The 24,734-nt window shown below is 39.8% G+C and overlaps 1 protein-coding gene, 1 non-coding gene and 1 pseudogene across 2 annotated transcripts in view; 1 reads left to right on the top strand and 2 right to left on the bottom strand.

The window, feature by feature from the left end:
• Window positions 1–24,734, bottom strand: part of Sass6 (SAS-6 centriolar assembly protein) — a 39,347-nt gene that overhangs the window by 5,343 nt on the left and 9,270 nt on the right. The window contains exons 4-14 of the mRNA XM_057793048.1: window positions 24,603–24,707; window positions 22,533–22,704; window positions 21,240–21,305; window positions 20,157–20,276; window positions 9,146–9,337; window positions 5,318–5,512; window positions 5,130–5,219; window positions 4,874–5,053; window positions 4,227–4,308; window positions 3,418–3,554; window positions 1,687–1,815 (exon numbers count right to left, since the gene is read on the bottom strand). Of these exons, the coding sequence (XP_057649031.1) occupies window positions 1,687–1,815; window positions 3,418–3,554; window positions 4,227–4,308; window positions 4,874–5,053; window positions 5,130–5,219; window positions 5,318–5,512; window positions 9,146–9,337; window positions 20,157–20,276; window positions 21,240–21,305; window positions 22,533–22,704; window positions 24,603–24,707 (1,468 nt within the window). The remainder of the gene's footprint in view (window positions 1–1,686; window positions 1,816–3,417; window positions 3,555–4,226; window positions 4,309–4,873; window positions 5,054–5,129; window positions 5,220–5,317; window positions 5,513–9,145; window positions 9,338–20,156; window positions 20,277–21,239; window positions 21,306–22,532; window positions 22,705–24,602; window positions 24,708–24,734) is intronic.
• LOC130890250 (small nucleolar RNA SNORA36 family) lies at window positions 13,041–13,172 on the bottom strand. Its single transcript, XR_009058697.1, has one exon. It is a non-coding gene; the product is annotated as a small nucleolar RNA SNORA36 family (small nucleolar RNA).
• On the top strand, window positions 16,101–16,973 carry LOC130889855 (CCAAT/enhancer-binding protein epsilon-like; annotated as a pseudogene).

The raw sequence follows: 24,734 nt of genomic DNA, 5'->3' as shown, positions 1-24,734 counted from the left end.
TTTGATATGTTAACTTAACACCTGACCTGCACAAGGTTCTAGATTCTGTTCTTGGTACTAAAAGAAGGGGGAAAAAAGAAAAGGAAACAAATAAGAATTTTAAAACGCCTTTAATCCCAGCACTTAGGAGGCAGATGCCAGTGGATCTCTGTGAGCTCAAGGCCAGCATGGTCTACGAAGTGAGTTCCAGGACAGTGAGGCCTGTTACACAGAGAAATCCTGCCTCAAAAAGCAAAATAAATAAATAAATAAAAATAATAAAAATTAAAACACCCAACTAAGCACCAAAATGTTAGTTATAATAATGATGATCAAGAAATGAAATGGAGGGGCTGGAGGGATGGCTCAGTGGTTAAGAGCATTGCCTGCTCTTCCAAAGGTCCTGAGTTCAATTCCCAGCAACCACATGGTGGCTCACAACCATCTGTAATGAAGTCTGGTGCCCTCTTCTGGCCTGTGGACATACACACAGACAGAATATTGTATACATAATAAATAAATATTATAAAAAAAAAAAAAAAAAAAAAAAAAAAAAAAAAAAAGAAATGAAATGGAGCCGGGTGGTGGTGGCGCACGCCTTTAATCCCAGCACTTGGGAGGCAGAGGTAGGCGGATCTCTGTGAGTTCGAGACCAGCCTGGTCTATAAGAGCTAGCTCCAGGACAGGCTCCAAAGCCACAGAGAAACCCTGTCTCGAAAAACCAAAAAAAAAAAAAAAAAAAAGAAATGAAATGGATAGAAAAAAAAATCTTTGCTAATAAATCAAGGGTGAGAGGATTGCATCTCATATTACCACTTGCAGCCATGTCGCCAAAACTCTAGTTTAGAATTTGCTGGCTATAAGTATGCCCTATAGACATAGAAATTCTGACAGGAGAATAAAAAAATTGATTTTCTTATTTAGTATGATTTTAGCAATCTTTCTTCAGCTTGCTGACTTGGCAGAACAATAAATAAAAACGGAGAGGTAAGTGGAAATAAGCCAAGATTCCATAAACTGATGGGGCAACCAATCAGCTCCCAAATCATGACAAAGAGACTTATTAGTTTTAAATACTTGGCGATAGCTTATGCTTTTTTTCTGGATCTTTTTCTTTAATTTAAATTAACCTGTTTCTCTTCATCTACAATTTGCCTTGGGCTTTTTACCTTTTCTTTCCATACTTCTATTTCATCCAAGTGGCTAGTGGCTGCCTAGCTGGCTGGCCCCTGGCATCTCCCTCCTTACTCCCTTGTTCTCCACTCATTCTCTAGTTCTCTCTTTTCTTGAGCCTAGATTTCTCCTCCTACATATTCTCTCTGCCTGCCAGCCCCACCTATCCCTCTCCTTCCTAGCTAATGGTTGGTCAGCTTTTTTATTAGCCCAGTCAGGTGTCTTAGACAAGAAAGGAGAAATAAATGCAACATATATTTATATAATTAAACAAATACAGCACGAACAAATGTAGCACGCGTTTATAGTTAAAGGAACACTCTGCAGCATAAACAAATGCCTAAAGTCATGCTCCACAACAAGCTAGACTTTACAAACACTTGATGCCTTTATTTCCTTTAAGCACACTAGACATTTAGTATCATCTAATGCATTACCTACATTAGTAGCTGACCAAACGCACTTTTAAAAAGTGAAAAATTACTCATATGCCAACAAGTTTTTGTAATCTTTCAAAACAGCTCATTTGGCTACCTTTGGTCCTGAGATCGGATGGCTGGTGTTTTTGGCAGATACTACAGGAGGGAAAGCATTCTGGAATGCAAACGCAGAAGAGACAGGATAGCCAATTCCACAGCTTGGGTAATTTAGTCTATTATCAACCTAAAAACCAAAATAAAAAATGATTGGAGATTAGAAATATACCTAAATTATAATCTGAAATATGCTGACCTAGAAGGCAAAGTGTCTGCTAGTAATAATTACTAGTTAAAAGCAGTATCTCAGAGGCCAATTTTCTCAAAAAGTCACCACAAAATGTTGCTTTTAAATAACCAAAGGCTGGAACTTCTTTGGTCCATCAGGAGGGCCTTCCAGACTAGCTATGTAAGTATGGGTCAAAGAACCTCCTGGGTTTACCACTGAATGGCGTTAACACAAAGCCTGCCAAGGCATGTTCTTTATCCAGTCCTACTACATAGAAGGTGGAAGTGTGAGGACTCATCAACAGTCATAAAATAATTTTGGCAGACTGAATAAAAACAAGACTACTGTCTTTTAGCAGAAAAACTGAAACAAATGTGTGGTTCTACTAATTTTAGTATCTTGTCATGAGAACAGTTTCTTAAAAGAGGCCACCTGAGCGCCTCTAACACCAGTGGCAGGACTATAAACCCCTTACAGTTATTTAACAGCACTCATTAAAGAGTCAACTTTTCTAAGCTTATAATTTAGCCCTAGCCATTTCTTTTTGTATCCCTTTCCAACTGAGCAGCAGTCTTTTCCAAGCTTTCCACAATGTAGTACAGTTTAAGAGAGTAGATTAAAAATTCAACTAGACATCTAAATTTAACAATCAGTGGCAACCCCTCATAGCCAGCAATATCCCTCTGGTGTACAGCTGGGGTAACTGTTCTACGTGATGGGGCCTGCAATAAGCGATCATAGAGCCTCAGCAAGTGTCGGAGAAAGTGGGACTTTACCATGGATTGCTAGCAAACTGCTAGGGAGTAGAAAAAAGTGGCTGAGTCTCTACTTACGTCTTACTGATTAAGGCAGGGGAGTGTATTAAGGCCGAACTGTTAGTGGTTAGAGAAGCCACAACTACAAACGTCAACCAGGACAGAAAGCTGTCTGGCCCTTTCTGTAGCCTAGAAGACTTTTGTCTGTGTTCAGATATGACTGAAGAGTGCTCTTGCTTTTGTGTTGATTATCAACAGACCACATCTGATGATGATATTCTATGTAATTGTTATGTTCAAAAGGAAAGCCTAGGTCTTTAACCATAATAAGCAAGCGCTTATTAGCCTTGCCGTCTCATAACACCAGGCCACCTCCTGGATCTAAAGAGCTGGCTTTCTTCTTCTTCCCATTCCTTGGGAGACAAAGACTAAAAATGTCTCTCATGATGAAGTCTACATTAATATGGCTGCCTCCCCACTTTGTTTACTGACCAAATCAGTGTAGGCTTTTCTCCACAGTAGTTCCAAACCTGAGCTTGATTCTAAACAATCTTTCTCTGTGTGTGTGTGTGTTCATGTGTATTTAGTTTCAGTACACTTAATAATTATTTCTATAGAAAAGACTTATAAAGTGTGCCCTTTACACATACTAACATATAGTACACACACACACACAGTCACCCTATTTACAAACACAGAGGCAGGAAATACAGTCTCTGATTAAAATCATGCATGTCTAAACTGCACCTCCTAGGAAAGAGCTGAGAAACTCCAGCAGTGTCACTCACGTCATCTCGACTCTTACCACATTCAGGCTGGGAGAAACCCCACTTCTGATGGTGGTGCTGCTACAACGTGCAGGTGGAGTGGTAGAGGGTCCCAGTGTGTCTTGTTTTCTTACCAGCTGGTTTTCATTTAGTTCTTTGTTTAGCCATGTGATTACTTAAATAGGAGAACAAAAAGCAGAACAGAATTTCATTTTAGATTTTATTCTTTTGAATAATTTAACGTAATTAAATGATAATTAGTACTTTTCTCCCTTTGGTTTTTTCACACAGGTTTTAACTACGCAGGCCAAGTTAATGCTCTTTCTGCCTCGGTCTCTCACGGGCTCAGATTCTAAGTGTCCAAGACCACACCAACTATCAGTAGTTTTTGCAATTCTATAGCTGCTTTATACCAGTCACACAACATAAACTTGGGTACATGTTTGTAGTTAAAGATGCCTTCTTTAACAACTAGCACATGAGAATTCTTACTGCTTTCCAAAGCACATACTTCTACAACTCAAAGTCTGACTGTTTTTGCTTTTAGAACAGTATCTTATTCTATGCCTGATGCCTAGTTCTTAGAACTGAGAAAACGTTCAATGACAATTAAATCTTGCCAGGCATGGTATCACATGCCTTAATCCCAGCACACTCAGGAGGCAAGAAGCAGACAGAGCTACACAGAAAGCCCCTTTCTATAAAACAAAATAAAGCAAACTTAAAGCAAAAATTATTGCATATAGCAATAATTTCATTTATCTGCACTTTTACTAATTCAGATAAAAATTTCAAGTTAGCAATAAAATGAGGCAAAAAGCCTCATTTATAGAAAAATATAACTTACATTTTTCATTATTTTTTAAAAGTTGTTTACTTTCTTCAAGTTTCTGAACTGTAGTTTCTAATTGCTCTTGCAATTTGCATACCTGAAATATATCAATCACAAGTCAATAAAAGTTACAGACTAAAGAAATGTATTATACTACTAATTACATAACTGACAACTACTGAAACCACTAAATTAAGTTGGGCGGTGGTGGCGCACACCTTTAATCACAGCACTCAGGAGGATAGGCAGGCGGATCCTGAATTTGAGGCCTGCCTCGTCCTCAGAGCGAGTTCCAGAACATCCAGGACTACACAGAGAAACTGTCTCAAAAGACAAAATCCACTAAATGAAAAAAAAAAGATTCAACTATGTAATTAAATATTTAAACATTAAAATAGGAGAATATATACCCAATTACCTATCCATTCTGTATATATGAGAAGCAAGGTTTTAGATTATTGATTACTAACACTGCAAACTAAAATGAGTTATTAACATCTACCTACTCTAGTGGGCTTTTGTTTAACAAAAAAAAAAAAAAAAAAAAAAAAGGCTAAAGCAACTGTCTTCATACAAAAGCTGAAGTTTTACCATCTATGGGGGAAGCTCACTAACTCTCTACACAAAGCAGGCACAACCCAGAAGCAGGAGACAGTGACCACCTCTTGCTCTTTGGCTCGAAGAGACTGCCTGGCATCCTGCAACTCCCTTTGCTCCTTCTGTAGCATCTCTTCCTTCTCAGCCAATAGTTTTTCTTGCTGAATAGTAACTGTATTCTTCAGTTTCAATTTACCCATGAGAGTTTTAAGATCCCCTTGTAGCTTCTTGATAATTTCATTTGCCTACAAGAGAGCCTCATATGAATATTTATGCAAGTCAATGAAATATTAACATTCTGCTAAATATTTCAAAGCGAACCTTCAGAAGTTCTGCTGATAATGATTTTATTGTAGCTTCAAGTTTTCCCAGTTGGACCTGATTTTTCTCACCATTTTCTTCTAAAGCCACCTGATATAAAAACAAAACACAAGTAAGGCACTGTATTTATTTAGGGAAAGCATCACTAGTAAATGTGATCGATTTATTTTTAAATTTTTACAAAAGACCTTTTGTTCTTGGATTGTATCGAATGCTTCTTTTGTTCTCAGAACAAGCTGGTCTTTATCCTTGATTTCCTGTTCTAAAACTGCCACTTTTGTTTGTAGCTGGTTAACATGCTTTTCTTTCTCATGGCATTCAGCATCCAGAGTACAATTCTCTCTTCTCAGAGAAAGGACCTCTTGCTTAGCCCGTTGCAGCTCCTGGGGTGGTTAGGGAAAGGAATTATTACACACTTAAAAGGAAAATGAGTCAGTTGGTTATTTAAAACTAAGGTATCTTGCTTGGGGTCAGAAAGATGATTCAATGGATAATAAAAGCACTGGCTGCCCTTCCAGATGCAGGTTCAATTCCCAGCAACCACAAGGCAGCTCACAACTGTTTCTAACTGTTGAGTCTCAGGAAATCTGATGCCCTCTTCTGGCCTCCAACAGGTACATACACGGTGCAAAGACATACATACAGGCTAAGCATCCATACACATAAAAATAAACAAAAATTTTTAAAAACAAACAAAATACTCATTACCTTAAAAAAAAAAAAACAACTTTCTGCTGAGTAGTGGTGGTATATACCTTTAATCTTAGCACTTGGGAGGCAAAGGCAGGCAGATCTCTGTAATTTCGAGGCCAGCAAGTACCTGGACAGTCAGAGCTATTACACAGAAAAACCCTGTACTGAAAAACAAAAACAAATAAACAAAAACAAACTTTTCAAGATGTCTTAAACACCCAAAGACAGGGGCAGTGTGACTATCTTCACAGTACTCAGAGGCTGAGGCAGAGTTAGTATAACCTCGAGACTAGCCTGGGCTACATAAATCTTATCTTCTGCCAAAGAGCAGTCTTTAGTAATTTTGAGTTTCTAGTATGTTTTTTAAAAGCCACAAAAATCTCTCCAGTGGTGTATGTAAGTTATAGATCTAGATACAACTTTAAAATATACTTCGAGTTCAATTATACCAAGGAGAAAACAAAGCAATTCTAATTTACGAAAAAAATTACAGGCTAGAGAGATGGCGTAGTGGTTAAGAGCACTGGCTGCTCTTCCAGAGGTTGAGTTCAATTCCCAGCACCCACATGGTGGCTCACAGTCATCTGTAATGAGACTGGGTGCTCTCTTCAGGCCTACAGGCATACATGCAGGCAGAACACTGTATATATAATAATTTTTTTTTTAAATTACAACTGCTTTTTATTTATTTTTATTTTATGTGTATGTCTTGCTGCATGTATGCATGTGCACGACATTTATGCCTGGTGAAGGTCAGAAGAGGACATCAGATTTGGAACTGTAGTTATGAATGGTTATAAGCCACCATGTAGGTGTTAGGAATCAAACCTGGAGCACCAAGTGCTCTTAACTGCTGAGCCATCTCTCTAGTCCAGCCCCATCCTGTGTAATTTATTATCTATTTCTTATAAAATATTAACATTTCTGAATTTTTCTTTGAATTATATTTAAAGCAAGAAAAAAAATCAAATAGTAACTGTTAATTAAAAATAGATCTTAAAAAATCTAGAATAAATCACTTCTCAAAAAGATAATAGCAACCCATATGTAACTAAGTCCTAAGTAATATCTAGGGAATTATTTTAACAAAAAATGTTTAAGATAATTTTATAATGCACAACGATGGTTTCTGGAGCAAATCTAGATATCAGACAAACCTGACTTCAAGTCAGAACACATGTACAAGGCAAGTGCGCAAATACTTTTATAAACTTCCTTGACATGTGTGCACTCAGTTTTAAACACACATGCACATACAAATAAATGAAATTTTAAACAATCTCTAATGCAGGTTCCTGGGAAGGAGCTGACATAAGATCACCCTTCAAATAGTCTTTACTGGGAAACAAGGTCCTGACGAGCCTGAAGAGGGAGAGAACACACAAGCCTGAGGGGAGCTAGGCTGGGACAGGTACAGCAGAATAGGGACCTTGACAGGAGACAGACCCTTTATTCTCAAGAACAATGCAGGTCCTGACTCTTAATGATTCTCAAGGGGTGAGCAAACTGCAGACTATGTGACCTAGTCTGATCTGGGCTCTGGGCCAGGGTGCATGAAAGCAGGAACTAGGGAGGACCATGAATTTCTCTTACAGCAACAAGTGGGAGCGGGTGCAAGACACAGCCCAGCAAGCTTGTCTATTCTGTCCCACAGACAGAGTAACGGGTTCATGGCATGACAGCTGTCAGAAAAAGCCCTGTCATCTAACATAAATCCCCCAAGGACTTCAAAGCCCTTATGTAAAATGCCGAACATATTGGTTGGACACAGTAAATATCCAATGATAATCACTTTAGGGCATTAATGCCTACAATGTTTAACTTCACATAATTATGAAACCGAGCATTCAGAGATAACAAAGTTCCTCAGGCAGGAGTTTTACTTTGCAGGTGTTCTGGCTTCATCTCCCACTGAAGGCACTACATGGAGAGGTTCTGGAAACACGAAAGTGGGGCTCACCACAGCAAGTTAAGCTGCAGCGACTCTGTCCTCAGAGCTGTACTGTGTCAGGCCCTGTACTGTTACAGTTTCCCTGCCCACCTCCTGTCTACTATGAAAAGAACAGCCTCTTTACCACATTGCATCAAGTTCGAAGTACAGCCAGAATGAAGCCTCTGAAATGCTGAGCCAAAACAATCCCCCCTGAAGTTGCTGATATCAGTATTCTATCACTGATACAAAGAGAACACAATGAGGTTATATAAAAATCAACATAATTAAGATTGTTCATAAACTGGCCCATTTGGGGGTTTAGACAGCATTATTATGAAGCCATTAGCCACCCAAGGTACCAAGCTGAAGTCAGGCTTTCTTCTGAGCACTAGAGGCAGAGGCAGTTGGATCTGAGTTCAAGGACAGTCTGCTGCACAGAGAAACACTATCTCAAACAAACAAACAAACAAACAAAAAATCAGTCAACAGTGGTGCTTGCCTGTAGTCCAGCCACTAAGAAAGGTAAAGTCAGGTACTAGACTAAGCTCAGGAGTCTGACACCAACCTGGAGAACACAGAAAACCCTGTCTTAAAAAAAAAAAAAAAGAAAAAGAAAAAAGAAAAAGAAAAAAAATCTGAAAATAACTTCAACTAATGTTAAATAGCAGCTATCATTAGTGCCAAGGCATCCACAAATGTGCTGTGGCAAGCACCAACACTGCTTAACCTTCTTGATGTGTAGGGTATGAAGCTCACTGCAGAGCACTTGCCAAGCATGCAGGAAGCCCTGTTAAATCTCAGCAGAGCAAAAACATACATTCCTGGGTGCCAGAAGGAGACAGGCAAATAACAAATGGGTTATAGCTCTCTTCCTTCCCCTTGTTGGCTGTAGGATCTTAAGCAAATAACAATAAGTCTGCAGTGCAGCCCAATTATCTCTACAAAGAGGATAATAGCACCTACATATGGGGTTAATTTCTGCAGATCACTTCCACAGTGTCTGTCATTACCCTGCACATGCTCAGTAAGCATTAGCTATTGTCTAGCAGTAGAACGCTCCGTGGTCATTCAACTTCACCATAGCCCTGTGAGACACGGACGCTGCACTAATATTAGAAGACACACTGAAAGAATCTGGGAGATGCCCTTTTATTTAATATTTATTCAAACATCAAACTAAAACACCCCGTTTATCTCAGTTCCTTCTTGAATTAGCACTTTTATCGCATCTGCTATCCCTATTTTCTCTACATTGAGATGAGTATGGCAGGGCCAAGAGATCTCTGCAGAGCACCCAGGGAGCACACCTGCTCAGCAGTAGGTGCAAAGTGAAAGCAAGGACTCCACCTCAGCAGTCCCTAAGTGGGACAGGAAGCAGCCAGCACTCTACCTCTTCCAGACCAGCAAGTTTCGCTTTCAGTTCTCTGACAGTGGCGTCTCCTTTATACTTCTTTTCAGTGAGGTCTTTATTAGCTGCCTCTAATTCAGACAATCTGTTTTGAAGTTGGTGGATATTTCGTTGATGGAGGGCTTCCAGCTCCTTTTTCTGTTGCTCATGCTGCTGCTGGTACTGAACCTGTGCCTATTATAGAATGATATGTCAAAGAAGAAAGAACAGAAACAAAATTAGGAAAAAATCAGAAGTAAAATAGTCATAATTTCTTCCTCATTTTCAGATTTCCCTGCTTAGAAAAAGTCTGTTTCAATTACAGATATCATGAAAGAAAGTAAGGCAAACAAAGGTATATTTAACACTATTGTCCTGTTTGTAATTCCCCCCGACACTCAAGAGGTATAAACCCGAGGATCAGAGCTACAGTCATTCTCTGCTACACAGCAAATCAAGACCATGTAGCCTGGACTACACGAGACTCTAAAAAAACAGAGTAACCAGAATGGTGGAGGCAAAGTAGATAGCCTCACTTTTATAGAGTAAAAATATATAAAATCCCCAGTCACACATATTGTTTAATAAGAATGTAGATGAAAGAAAAGGTGGGACCGAGGTGTGGTGGTACACACATTTAATCCTGCACTCAGAAGGTAAAGGCAAGTGAATCTCTGTGAGCTCCAGGATAGTCAGGTCCCCAGAGAGACAGAGAGAGAGGTATGCAGTGATAGTGTTGTAGCCGTCTGCATTAGTGAGTACATCTCTGTCATTCAGAACTCATCCTTTGAGTGTCAGTTACCTTACGGCTCATTCCTGTACCAGGTGTTTTATCTGTATTGTGATGTACAGACTTTTCTTGCTATTATTCCCTAAACAACACTGTACAACTGTTTACATGGCATATACATTATACTAGACATTATAAGTAATCTAGAGATGATCCAAGTATTCCAGACTCTTATAGATACTGAATGACACCTGTACCTAACAAAAAATTCATGTTTAGGATATACAAATAATTCCTAAAAATAAGTAAGAAACAGAAGGCCCGACCTCCCCAGGAGCAGTAGGTAGGCCCAACAGGGAACACCAAGCAACCTCTGGCATGACCTGAACCTTGGCCCCAACTCCACCACAAGGAGCAACCATCTTAGCCTTGGACTCACTGGCACCTGGAGGAGTGACCACTGGAGACACAGCCCCAACTACATGACTTGGAGGAAAAGATGGGTAGACAAGAAGGTAAAAGCACACGCAACAACACAAAGAACATGACACCTCCAAAAAATAGTGATTCCACAACAGCAAGACTTGAACACTACAACACTGATAAAGCAAAAGAAAATGATCTAAAAAATAACTTTAGGAAAATGTTTGAGGCACTTAAAAGAAGAAATGAAAAATTCCCCCAAAGAATTAGAAAAAAAAAAAATTGGAAGAAATCAACAAATCCCTTAAAGAAATCCAAGAAAAAGCAATCAAACAGGTAAAAGAAACAATTCAAGACCTGAAAACCGAAATAGACAATAAAGAAAACACAAACTGAGGGAGTTCTGGAAATGAAAAATTTGGATAAATGGTCAGAAACCACAAATGCAAGCATAAACGGCAGAATACAAGAGATAGAAGAGAGAATCTCAGGTCTTGAAGATACAATGAAGGAAACATTCATCAGTCACAGAAAATGTTAAATCAAACAAAAGCTTAAACCAAAACATGCAAAAAATATGGGACACCATGAAAAGGCCAAACCTAAGAATAATAGGGACAGAGGAAGGAAAACTCAAAGGCACAAAAAATATACTCAACAAAATTGCAGAAGAAAACTTTTCCAAAAATAAAAAGGACATGACTATGAAGTTACAAGACGCTAACAGAACACCAAACAGACTGGACAAAAAAAAAGGAGGGGGACTAGCCACATAAAATCAAAACACTAAACATATAGAATAAAGAATATTAAGAGCTGCAAAGGAAAAAGGCCAAGTAACATATAAAGGCAGACCCTATCAGAATTGTACCTGACTTCTCAATGGAAACAAGGAAAGCCAGAAGGTCCTGACCAAGCGTTATGCAGAGATTAAGAGACCACGATGCCAGTCCAGACTACAATACCCAACAAAACTTTCAATCACCGTAAAAGAAGAAAACAAGATATTCCTTGACAAAACCAGATTTAAACAATACCTAACCACAAATCTAGCCCTACACAAAACACTAGAAACTTTGTGTAGAAAGAAAACTCCAACCCAAGGAAGTCAGCTACACCACAAAAACACAGACAATAGACAATCTCACAGCAGCAAATCCCAAAGAAGAAAAAAGCACACATAATAACATCAACAACAACAACAACAACAACAAAAAAAAATAACAGGAACTAGCAAACACTGGTCATCAATATTCCTTAATATAAATGGATTCAACTCACTTATAAAAGACACAGACTAACAGATTGGATACGAAAACAGAATTCATCCTTCTGCTGTGGACAAGATAACACCTTGACCTCAAAAACACCTTAGAGTAAGGGGTGGGAAAAAACAATTCCAATCACATGAACCTAAGAAATAAGCTGGTGTAGTTATTCTAATATCTAACAAAATACTTCAAACTAAAATCAATCAAAAGAGACAAAAAAGGACATTTCATATTTTTCACACACAAAAAAAAATCATCAAGAGGAAATCTCAATACTGAACGTGCATGCCCCAAATGTAAGGGCACCCTCATATGTAAAAGAAACTTTACTAAAGCTTAAATCACACATTAAGCCCCACACACTAATAGTGGGAGACTTCAACACTCTACTCTCACCACTGGACAGGTCTGCCAGACAGAAACTTAACAGAGAAATAAGGGAACTAACAGATTGTATGACTTAAGTGGACTTAACAGACATCTACAAAACATTCCATTCAAACATATATAAAAAAAACCAAAAAACAAAAAACTTCTCAGCACCTCATGGAACCTTCTCAAAAATTGACCACATACTTGGTAACAAAGCAAACCTCAACAAATACAAAAAATTGGAATAACCCCACATATCTTATCAGATCACCATAGCTTAAAGTGAGATTTCAACAGCAACACTAATTTCAGAAAGCCCACAAACACATGGAAATTGAACATGAATCACCAATGGGTCAAGGAAAAAATAAAAAAAGAAATTAAAACTTCCTAAAATTCAATGAAAACAACCGCACAACATACCCAAACTTATGAGAAACAATGAAAGTAGTGCTAAGAGAAAAGTTCATAGCACTAAATGCCTACATAAAGAAGCTGAAAAAAATCCCGCACTAATGAATTAACAGAACACCTGAAAGCTCTAGAACAAAAAGAAGCAAACTCACCGAGGAGGACTAGACAACAGGAAATAACAAAATTGAGGGCTGAAATCGACAAAACAGAAAGAAAACAATACGAAGGATTAATAAGACAAAAAGTTGGTTTTTCAAGAAAAATCTACAAAATAGACAAACCTTTACCCAAACTAACCAAAGGGCAGAGAGAGAATAACCAAATTAACAAAACCAGAAATAAAAAGGGGGACATGACAACAGACACAGAGAAAATAGAGAATCATCAGGTCATACTTTAAAACCTGTACTCCACAAAATCAGAAAACGTAAAGGAAATGGACAATTTTCTAGATAAATATCACTTACCAAAATTAAATCAAGACCAAAAAAAAAAAAAAAAGAACAAAATTAAATCAAGAACAGATAAGCAAATTAAATAGGCCTATAACTGCTAAAGAAATAGAAACAGTCATCAAAAGTCTCCCAACCAAAAAAAGCCCAGGGCCAGATGGCATCAGCACAGAACTCTTTGTGTTTTCATTTGTAGCTGGGGAGTAGATGGACAGAGCGGTGTTCTCTATCCAGTCATTTGTAGGCTGGGGAGTAGATGAACAGAGCGGTGTTCTCTATCCAACCATTTTCCCCAGCCAGCTTCAATGTTCCAAAGTTTAATTACCAGAGCAGGGCGGAGACCCCGGGCTGAACTCAACACTTTGGGAATCAGCACAGAATTCTACAAGATTTTAAAAGAAGAACTAATACCAATATTCCTCAAACTGTTTTATATAATAGAAACAGAAGGAATATTGTCAAACTCTTTTTATAAGGCTACAGTTATTCTGATATCCAAACCACACTACTAAGGAATACTAAAAAAAAAAAAAAAAAAAACACCGGGCGGTGGTGGCGCACGCCTTTAATCCCAGCACTTGGGAGGCAGAGGCAGGCGGATCTCTGTGAGTTCGAGACCAGCCTGGTCTACAAGAGCTAGTTCCAGGACAGGCTCCAAAACCACAGAGAAACCCTGTCTCGAAAAACCAAAAAAAAAAAAGCAAACCAAATCTAAGAACACATTAGAAAAATCATCTGCTATGACCAAGTAGGCTTCATTCCAGAGATGCAGGGATGGTTTAACATATGAAAATCTGTCAATGTAACCCATCATATAAATAAACTGAAAGGAAAAAAAAACTACATGATCATCTCTTTAGATGCTGCAAAAGCCTTTGACAAAATACAACATCCCTTCATGATAAAAGTCTTAGAGCAGGGATACAAGGAACATACCTAAACATAATAAAGGCAATATATAGCAAGCTAACAGCCAACATCAAATTAAATGGAGAGAAACTCAAAGCGATCCCAATGAATCATGAACAAGACAAGGTTGTCCACCATCCATATCTATTCAATATAGTACTTGAGGTTCTAGTTAGAGCCATAAGACAACTAAAGGAGATCAAGGGGACACAAATCAGAAAAGAAGTCAAACTGTCACTATTTGCTGATGATATGATAGTATAAATAAGTGACCCCAAAAATTCTACCCGGGAACTCCTACAACCCATAAACACCTTCAGTAATGCAGCAGGATACAAGATTAACTCAAAAAAAATCAGTAGTCCTCCTTTATACAGATGATAAATGGACTAAGAAATCAAGAGAAACATCACCCTTCACAATAGCCACAAATAACATAAAATATCTTGGGGTAACTCTAACCAAACAAGTGAAAGACCTGTATGACAAGAACTTTAAGTCTTTGAAGAAAGGAGCTGAAGAAGATACCCGAAAATGAGATCTCCCATGCTCTAGAGTAAGTAGAACTAACAGTAAAAATGGCAATCTTACCAAAAGCAATCTACAGATTCGATGCAATGCCCATCAAAATCCCAGCAAAATTCTTCACAGATATCAAAAGAACGATACTCAACTTCATATGGAGGGAAAAACAAGATAGCCAAAACAATCCTGTACAATAAAGGAACTTCTGGAGGCATCACAATCCCTGATTTCAAACTATACTATAGAGGTACATTAATGAAAACAGCCTGATATTGACATAAAAACAGGAGAACCAACGGAATCGACTCAAAGACCCAGATATCAATCCACACGCCTACGAACAACTGATTTTTGACAAGAAGCTAAAAGTATAAAATAGAAAAAAGAAAGTTTATTCAACAAATAGTGCTGGCATAACTGAATATCAACATGTAGAAAAATGAAAATAGATCCCTATCTATCGCCATGTACACAACTCAAGTCCAGATTCTGAGATTCCTGGAGGCAGGACCACCATTTTCAGACTGAGGTTGGGAGTCCTGTCTGAAGCTTGACAAGTAAAGCGCCTCTGACTGGACGGCACAAGGCAATCTCAAAGGGAAAAGAAAACCCAAGTTTGGGGATCAGTAGACCAGCAAGAGGTGCAGCTGAACAGCTACGGGCTTCTCCCATAGATCCAGAAACAGCCCCAGGAGGAGATGAGGACTCAAGAGAAGATGTCTCAAGCTTACAAGAGGAGGCGGACCTAAGAGACACACGCTAGAGGTCTGAAAACAGTCCTGCAGAAGGAAAGCTAGCAAAGGGAGCTCCACTGAGCTCCAGAGCCTGCATACACCCCAGAGCACAGGAAGTAGTAAGGGCAGAGCCTCCAGTCAGTGTTGGGTGGGGTCAGCCTGAGGCTCTTTCAGTGAAGGTGAAGCAACTGGAGCCTCTAAAACAAATCCTGTATGTTGGTTCTGGGGCAGTAGCCTGCCTGGGCCTGAGGTACAGGGCTCAAGTCTTGACCAGAAACCTCAGCTATGTCCAGGTAGCCTATGGCAGTCTGCTAGGGGTAGCCAGGATGGGAAACATGTACAAAGCCCTGTACAAAGTCCTAGCCAAAGACCTCACTAAAGCAGCACTCTAGAGGCAAAGGCAGGCAGAACTCTGAGTTCATGGCCAGCCTGATCTATGTAGTGAGACCCCGTCTCAAAACTAACAAATGAGCGTACCTATGCTCAGGCCAGGGGTGACTTGGTCCTGAACCCCTCAAACAATGATGGCCAGGAGAATGCTGTGGGAGGTGGGGCTACACAAGGAACTGACTTACCCCAGGGTAGGTAAAGTTCAGGACTTAGGGGAACAGGGAGGAAGATATATCAAGGGAGGAGTTTAGACTAAGTTGGCATTGGAGGACTGCTTTCTCTATTGGCTGTGGCTTGGTGCCTTACTCTACACAGATCTCCTTGGAAGAAGACGGACATTCAGAGGAGCTACCCTGGACAAGGGGTTGGAATCCCTTGGGCTCACAGGACAAGAGGGGACATTTTCCCAAACAACTACTTCTGGACTTTGGCTGGGGCCTCACCAAAGAGCCCTGTAACTGCTAAGTACCCCTCCCTCTGGGGTGTGCCCTGCCCCTCACTGACTTACACCAAGGAGAGAGGGGAAAAGGGAAGAAAAGAGAGGCACTGACTACAGAAGGAAAAGGAAGCAGTGGAGGAGGAGAAAAGCCACATAGGAGTGGGTGACAAAAAAGCCCAGAGAGGTCAGACCTATGGCAACGCTAGGGTCGGAGGACATCAAGAGAGGACAGGGTGAGCATCTGAAGGAGTGCCCCAGCACAGAACCCAGGGGTAGGGAGCCAAGAGGGTGAGCCGGCTATGTCCCATGGGACCTACTATGAGTGTGAGCCTTGGAGTAGCCAGCAGCCACTTGAGTTCTCAGGGGATCGAGCTGGGCCTGGGGAACTGGGGGACATGTGTGAGCATGAGGCCTCCACCAAGTCTGGGGAAGAACAGCTTTCTGACCCCTTTGCCATGAAGCCAGCACCTGAAGCCCGAAGCCTTAAGGGCCCAGAAACCCCTTCATTCCCCCATTACCTGCTGGCTGACCCTCGGCCACTTGCATATCCCTCACATACATTTGGCCCAGATAGGAAGGCTTTGGGGCCTGGCATTTACAGTAACCTGGAGAGCTAGAACCCCAGGGCCGTGTCTGTGAAGGAGGAGCCTCGTGGGCCAGAGGGCAGCCGAGGTGGCTACAATCCCCTGCAGTACCAAGTGGCACATTGTGGGCAGACAGCGGTGCACCTTCCCCCGACCCTGGCAGCATCTGGGCAGCAACTACACGTCCTCCAGGCAGGCCCCTGTGGCTGCTGCCTCTCCCTGCAGCCCCCTTCTGAAGGCTCCCTCCCCAGCTGGGCCCTCACACAAGGGCAAGAAGGCAGTGAACAAAGACAGTACCGATTACGACATGAACACAACATAGCAGTGCGCAAGAGCCAGGACAAGGCCAAGAGGCGCATTATGGAGACACAGCCAAAAGATGCTGGAGTACAATAGCTGAAAATGAGCATCTGTGCAGTCTGTGGAGCAGCGCACCGAGAGCTAGACACCCTTCGTAACCTCTTCCGCCAGATCCCTGAGGCTGCCAGCCTTATCAAGGGCGTGGGGGGGCTGCAGCTGAGCCTGCCTGGCAGACTGTGGACACCAAACCCTGCCAGCCCCCACCCTCCTAGGTCCCCAGAGTCCTGAATAGGCTAAGCCTAAAACAGGGATCTTGAACAATGGCAGCCAGTAGCTGGGAAGGTAGGGACCTTAAATGATTCTGTGGCTGAATAAACTACACTGTGGCTTGAAAAAACAAAACAAAAACCAAAAAACCTCAAGTACAAATGGATCAAAGATCTCAATATAAAATCAACCACACTGAACCTCATAGAAGAGAAAGTGGGAAGTACACTTGAATGTACAGGAGACCACTTCCTAAATAAAACCCCAGTAACATAGACACTGAAAGCAACAATTAATAAATGGGACCTCCTGAAACTAGAAGCTTCTGTAAAGCAAAAGACACTGTCAACAAGACAAAAAGACAGCCTACAGAATGGGAAAAGTTCTTCACCAACCCCACATCTGACAGAGGACTTATCTCCAAAATATACAAAGAACTCAAGAAACTTGACATCAAAAGGACAAATAATCCAATAAAACTACGGGTACAGACCCAAACAGAAAACTCTCAACAGACAAATCTCAAATGGCTGAAAGATACTTAAGGAAATGTTCAGCATCCTTAGCCATGAGAGAAATGTAAATCAAAACAACTCTGAGATTCCATCTTAACATCTGTCATAATGACCAAGATCAAAAACAATGATGACAGCTTATGCTGGAGAGGTTGTGGGGTAGGGGAACACTCCTCTATTGCTGATGGGAATGCAAACTGGTACAGCCCCTTTGAAAATCAGTATGGCAATTTCTCAGAAAATTAGAAAACAACCAGCGATACCACTTTGGGGCATATACCCAAAGGATGCTCAATCATACCACAAGAACATATGCTCAAATATGTTCATAGTAGCATTATTCATAATAGCCAGAACCTGGAAGCAACCTAGATGCCCCTCAACTGAAGAATAAAGAAAATGTGGTACACTGACACAATGGAGTACTACACAGTGGTAAAAAAATAATGACATCTTGAAATTTGCAGGCAAATGGGTGGATCTAGGAAAAAAAAAAGATATTGAGTGAGGTAACCCAGACCCAGAAAGACAAATACAGTATGTACTCACTCATAAGTGACTTTCAGACATAAGGCAAAGAAAAAAACCAGGCTACAGTCTCCAACCCCAGAGAACCTAGACAACAAAGAGAACCCTAAGAGAGACATACACAGATATACATAGGAAGGAGAAAAAGACAAAATCTCCTGAGTAAACTGGGAGTGTGGGAGTCATGGGAGAGAGTAGAAGTAGAGAGGGGAGCAAGGTAGGGGAGCAGAGAAAAATGTATAGCTCAATAAAAGAAAAAAGGGGGGAAATGTAAGAAAAAATACTAATAGGTCAATTTAATAATGGTAATACTGAATGGGTATTACATAATCAAGTTGGTCAATATGCGTATGAAAAAGTTCATTATTATGTGATAGTGTTATTATTGACCTACATAGGGGCAATGTACACCTTCAATGGAAAACACATGCCTCATTAAACCCCCATCATTTCCCAAGGAAAGGGAGTGTACACCTGCACAGAAAGACATGTGGTAGGTTGCTCACATCAGTTTAATACTGAATAACAAAATATCACAAATAATTCAAGGTCAGTCAACAGGAAAACAATTAAGTCATGGTCTCGTCATATATTAGAATACTATACAATAATAAAAGGCAATCATACAATTGAATTTCAGAGCTGTTATGCTGAGGGAAAGAAATGATATAGAAACATACTATTTGATATACTGAAGAACAAATAAAACCAAGCACTGATGGCAGCAGTCAGAAAGGTGATGACTCCATATGGTAATCTGAATGAAAAGGATCCCCAGAGGCTCATAGGGAGTGGTATTATTTCCACGGATTAGAAGGTGTGGCTTTGTTTGAGAAAGTGTACTACCAGGGGCAGGCTTTGAGGGTTTCAGATGCTCAAGCCACACCCAGTGGTTACTCTATTCCTGCTGCCTGTGGATCCAGATGCAGCTACCTCTGCAGAACCAAGTCTGTCTGCTTGCTGTCAACCTGATAATGGGCTGAACCTCTGAACTGTAAGCCAGCCCCAGTTAAATGCTTTTCTTTATAACACTTGCTATGGTCATGATGTCTCTTCATAGCAATAGAAACTCTAACTAATATACCCCCATAAGAGTAGCACACAGACTGGAAAAGCATATAAGGGAGACTTGAAGGGTGATATAATAATCTAAAATTTATTTGAATTAAAGTTATACTTATAAAAAATCCAATTATATCCTTAACAGCAAATAACTAATATTAAGTACATTAAAAATTTATTATTAAAGCTATAAAATCAAGTTAAGAAATCTCACTACAAAAGAGCAAATGGAATGACGGTCAAAAAGTAATCCACAGAAGAAATGAAAAGGTAAAGTCATGTGACAAAATGCTTAGCTTCATACAAAGATTTCACAGGAATGGACGCAAACCTTAGTACCCATCAGGGGCAAATTCAAAGATGACTAACAGTATCAGGAGCACAGGGAAATAAGCACCTTGGGATTCCTGGCGGGCATCGTCGTTCAGGTGACAAGTATGTATCAGTGAAATTCTATATGGATGGATGCATTACAATGTAAACAGGAAACTCACTGACTACTCACAGTAACCAAAATTTCAAAGCATTTAAAAGCCTACCAGTATTAAAAAATAAATAAAGTCTACCAGTTTGATAAGTAGTTAATTTAAGTTGTATCTGAATGACGAATGATAGCCATAGCATTAAAAAGGAGTATTTGAATTGATAGAGAATGATATCTTAAGATTTTTTAAAAAGATATAATCAATATATCTAATAAAATTTTATTAGCATGGAATAAAACCCTAAATGTATATCTATAACTTACATTGTTACAAATTTATAAACAAATATTTGTAAATTGCATACCATTCATATATACATAGAGAAAAGTCTAGAAAAAGATATCAAATTATCTGCACTGAGTTAAGAATCAATATGATGACCTTAATATAGGACCACCAGGTCACTCAGGAAGGGTGAGGCTGATAGCTGGGAAGTCGAGCAGAATAAAATGCCTAGGATGACTATATAATCTCTGAATGTAAGACTTAGAAAAATAAGCTTTCAATTTGAATTTCACATACTTGTTAGATGTTTAAAGCATGCATTTATTACTTTTATAGTTAATTAAATAACTAACTCTATGACATTTTCCAGGTACCTTTAACATTCTTACCTGCAAGGCTTTTTCCTTCTCATTTGTTAACTCCTGAGAATGCTTATTTGTCAATGATGCTGTGTGAGAGGCCCATTCACTCCGCAGTTTATCTAATTCTTGTGTTTTCTCTGATAACGTCTATAATAGAGGTCAGTAAATGTTAACAGGATAGTCTCTTGAATATGTTACACTTCAGACAAGGGCACTTGAAAGGAAATTTTGGTTTTCCAATGCATACTTAACATTTTTCCCACAGATTAACTTAAAGACATCAAGATGAGAATAAAAAAAGATGACAGGTGGCGCTTAAACCACCTTTAAACTTTTAATTTCATCCAGCTCTTCAGCGCCAAATCTTTTCCTCTGACATTAAGAAACCTGGGTTTATTAAGTCTCAACTAAGTTTACTTCTTATACCTAAGTACAGTAGCATTGTACCCCAACAGGGACCAAGTTGTACAGGAGTATTTCCTGCCTACAGCCATGTTGCTTAGCAAGTACTTTCACCCTAGATTTCAAAGATAAAGGGCAAAGTGTAGTGGCCATGACCAAAACCATGCTAAGCCCGTCAAAGGATTAATTCTAATCTTAATACAGGAAAAAAAGGAAAGAAGGATGGAAACTAAAAAGTCATTTTAAGCCAAACAAACAAATAAAATGCAAGGGCCAACAAGAGCTTCCACCAAGTCTGATGGCCTGAGTTTGATTCCTGATACCTATGGCAGAAAGAGAGAAACCCAACTCCCAAGTTGTCATCTGATCTCCACTGCCATGCCATGGTACACACATGCCTACACACAAACAGAAGCACACATACAATAAATAAATGAAATAATGTTTTAAAGGAAAGAGAATAAGTGATAGATACTAAGCATTGTCTTACTTAATGATGACTTAGAAAATATGTCATATGTTAGGGATGGCAGAGGAGTATCTAAAAGAAAGCATCCACTTAAGATAATTAACTAATAGGGGAAAGGGACAAAGATGAGATTCCATGGCAATATACTTTGAAAGAATATACACAAAGGCTTGTGTTTAAGAAAGAATTCAGAACCAATGTCTGGATGACTTACAAAGACAAACTGAAACTTGAATTACCTCTTGTGTAACGTGCAGTTGCCTGGTAACATCGTCTAGTGATTTAGTCAATGATAATTTTTCTTCCTATTTATAAAAATAAAATTATGCAGCTTATAATTTAATACAATCATCCATAGCCAAACTATGCAAAGTGTAGCAAAATACAACACCATCTTTATGCAAAGAGCCTATTGGACATGCAAAAACTCAGGCCTTCTAAAAAGGAACCTGCATTTTCCTAAGACCCCCAGATGATCTGTGCACCGTGAGCACTAGCTATGCAATGATCTAACCATTTAACTGATATCTTTTTTCCTTTTGTTTTTTTCTTTGGTTTTTCAAGATAGGGTTTTACACAAAGTTTCTCTGTGTAGCCCTGGCTGTCCTAGAACTCATGGTATAGACCAGGCTGTCCTCAAACTCACAGAGATCTGCCTGCCTTTGCCTACCAAGCGCTGGAATTAAAAGTGTGTGGCACTGCCACCCAGCCCCTGAATTTTTCTTTCTTAAGCAGGAACACTACACCGTCCTTGTGCCACAAACTTCATGCAGCATTTTACAATATTCAGAACATGTTCATATACTTATTTTCAAACATATTTGTTAGCTGATGTTGGATATAGTATGCTAAGATGTGTTAATTTTATGTTGCATTTTTTTAACTCTATGAAGCTGTGATACTTTGCCTGTCTAGAATACCTGATGGTGTAATAAAGATCTGAATGGCCACAGCGAGGCAGGAGAAAAGGTAGGTGGGACTGTCAGGCAGAGAATATATAGAAGGAGAAATCTGGGAGGAGAGAAGTGGCCAGAGAAGGAGGCGGACATCAGGGGTCAGCCATCCAGCTACACAGCAATCCACGAAGTAAGAGTAAGATTTACAGAAGAGAATAAGAAAAGCCCAGAGGCAAAAGGTAGATGGGGTAATAGAAGTTCAGAAAAGCTGGCAAGAAACAAGCCAAGCTAAGGCTGGACATTTATAACTAAGAATAAGCTTCCATGTGATTTATTAGGGAGCTGGATAGTGGGCCCCCCAAAAGAGCCAAAAATGAAAGAGTAAAAAACATTGCACTGCTACTGCAAACTGATACAATGGTGACATGGAATTCAGGTGCCTAAGGCCAGAGCAAAGCACTAAGTATTCTGGGCCCTAAGTTTCTCTACTGTGGGTGTAGTTCTAGACTTACAGTTGTAGGCAGTAGCTAAACGAAAACCAATAAAATTCACTACAAAAAAAGAAAGGGCAATATGGCTCCTCAGCAATTTATAAAGTACTCAGTTTAAAAGAGTGGCTTAAATTCAAAGTCTTACCTTGCTGCATTTCAGACAGCCTGCTAGAAATTTCTTTATCTCTACATCATTTCCAGGTAAAAGCTTTAATGACAGGTGAATAAGATGCTTGAAAGGATTTGTCTCCACGACATTTAAAAATACTGGCAAGTTATCCAAAAGAGTCGCTGAAGAAATGAGCTGCAGCAGAAACCTTGGAAGAGAAAAGTCACATTATAGCACGCAGAACTGTGAAACCCTGTCGCTGTATCACGGACTCCGACTCAGGCCATGAAGCAGTAAATTAAAAATCATAAGGGCTGTGTGAAAGAGGCTACAGAAAAAGATAAAGAGGAGTATGACAAAGTGCTGAACGAAAACAATCCTTGAGTTCATAGCAGGAGACAAAAGAGGAAACAGAGAGAAAGCAAAAACTAAAAACAAAAACTCGGCATACCACAGGGGAGACCAGAGTACCAGCTCCTTACTCTGGCAACTTATGTTTAAATTAAGGACTATCCTTTTCCCTGTAAACTCTCAGAATGATCACATAGCCTTGCCTCACAAGACAAAGGTCTTTATAGAAGAATTATACCTAATAAACATGAAAAAAGTGCGTGAGGGTGGGGGCAGGCAGCGCAAGCCTTTAATCCCAGCACCAGGAGGCGAGGCAGGAGGCTCTCTGTGAACTGAAGCCCAGTATGGTCTACACAGTAAGTTCCAAAACAGACAGCACAACATAGTAAGACCCTGCATCAAAAAAAGAGGGGGGAATCAGAAGTTTGTGGTGCACTCTTTTAATCTACAGAGTGAGTTCCAGGGCAGCCAGAATTACACAGAGAAACCCTGTTAAAAAAAAAATACTACAGAAAAACATTTCAGAGTTTCTAATATAACAAGATATTAAACAATAGTCAGCAGTTGTTCAAGCCAAGAAACAGTCCAAGGTGAACTTATCATGATCAGGAGTCAGCAGCACATGACCATGAACGTAAATGCAATCACTACAAAAACAAAAATGCTATTAAATAGTTCAACTAGCTTGGTGCTGGAGAGACGGCTCAGCAGTTAAGAGTACTTGCTGCTCTTTCCAAGGACCTGAATTCAGTTCCTAGCACCCAGGTTGGGCAGCTCACATCTGCCTGCAGCTCTAGAAGATTTGACACACCATCTGGCCTCCAAGGACCCCCATATACACAGAGACACATAAATAAGAAATGAATCTTAGGCTGTGTAGTGGCAGTACACACCTTTAATTCCAGCACTAAGAAGACAGAGGCAGGCAAATCTCTGTGAGTTCAAGGCCAGCCTTGACTACAGAGTGAGTTCCAGACAGCCAGGGCCACACAGAGAAACTTTGCCTCAGAAAACCAAAAAAAAGAAAGAAAGAGAGAGAGAGAGAGAGAGAGAGAGAGAGAGAGAGAGAGAAAAGAAAAGATGAAGATTAATAAATAAATCTTGGTAAAACATTATTTTTAAATCTAACTTTAAAAGCTACATCAAACCACGTAAATTAAGGTTCAAATATTTATTTTAGTCAAGATTTCTTTTTTATTTTATTTTATGTGCATTGATATTTTATCTGTATATATGTCTGTATGAGGGTGCTGGAGCTCCTGAAACTGGAGTCACAGACAGTTGTGAATTGTCATGTGGGTGCTGGGAATTGAATCCTGGTCCTCTGAAAGAGCAGCCAGTGTTCTTAACCACTGAGCCACCTCCACCTCTCCAATCCCCAGTTAAGATTTCTTTCTTTCTTTTTTTTTTTTTTTTTTTTTTTTTGGTTTTTTGAGACAGGGTTTCTCTGTAGCTTTGGTGCCTGTCCTGGAACTAGCTCTTGTAGACCAGGCTGGCCTCGAACTCCCAGAGATCCGCCTGCCTTTGCCTCCCGAGTGCTGGGATTAAAGGCGTGCGCCACCACCGCCCGGCCCCAGTTAAGATTTCTTAAAATTTGGGGTTTAACTGAGCCCTAATCCCAGCTTAAAATAAATAAATAAATAAATAAATAAATAAAGGGGGACGTTTGTGATACATGGAAAATAACTTTGTATCAATCATCTCTCAAAGAGGAGTCTGTGTAGAGGTCTAGTGCCATGGCACTCCCAGCCTCACCTTGGAGTCTCTTTCACATGTTCCAGGGTACACTGCTGAAGGAGGTCTATAAACTTCTGTGGAAAAGCTAAGAAGTCCACCAGGAGACCTTGCTGCAATTTTAAACTATACAGAAAACAGAAAAACAGTTCT

Source organism: Chionomys nivalis, chromosome 18 (assembly GCF_950005125.1).
Source record: "Chionomys nivalis chromosome 18, mChiNiv1.1, whole genome shotgun sequence".
Classification (NCBI taxonomy): domain Eukaryota; kingdom Metazoa; phylum Chordata; class Mammalia; order Rodentia; family Cricetidae; genus Chionomys; species Chionomys nivalis.
The sequence above is the reverse complement of the archived record's forward strand: the minus strand, read 5'-3'. Positions and strand labels throughout refer to the sequence as shown.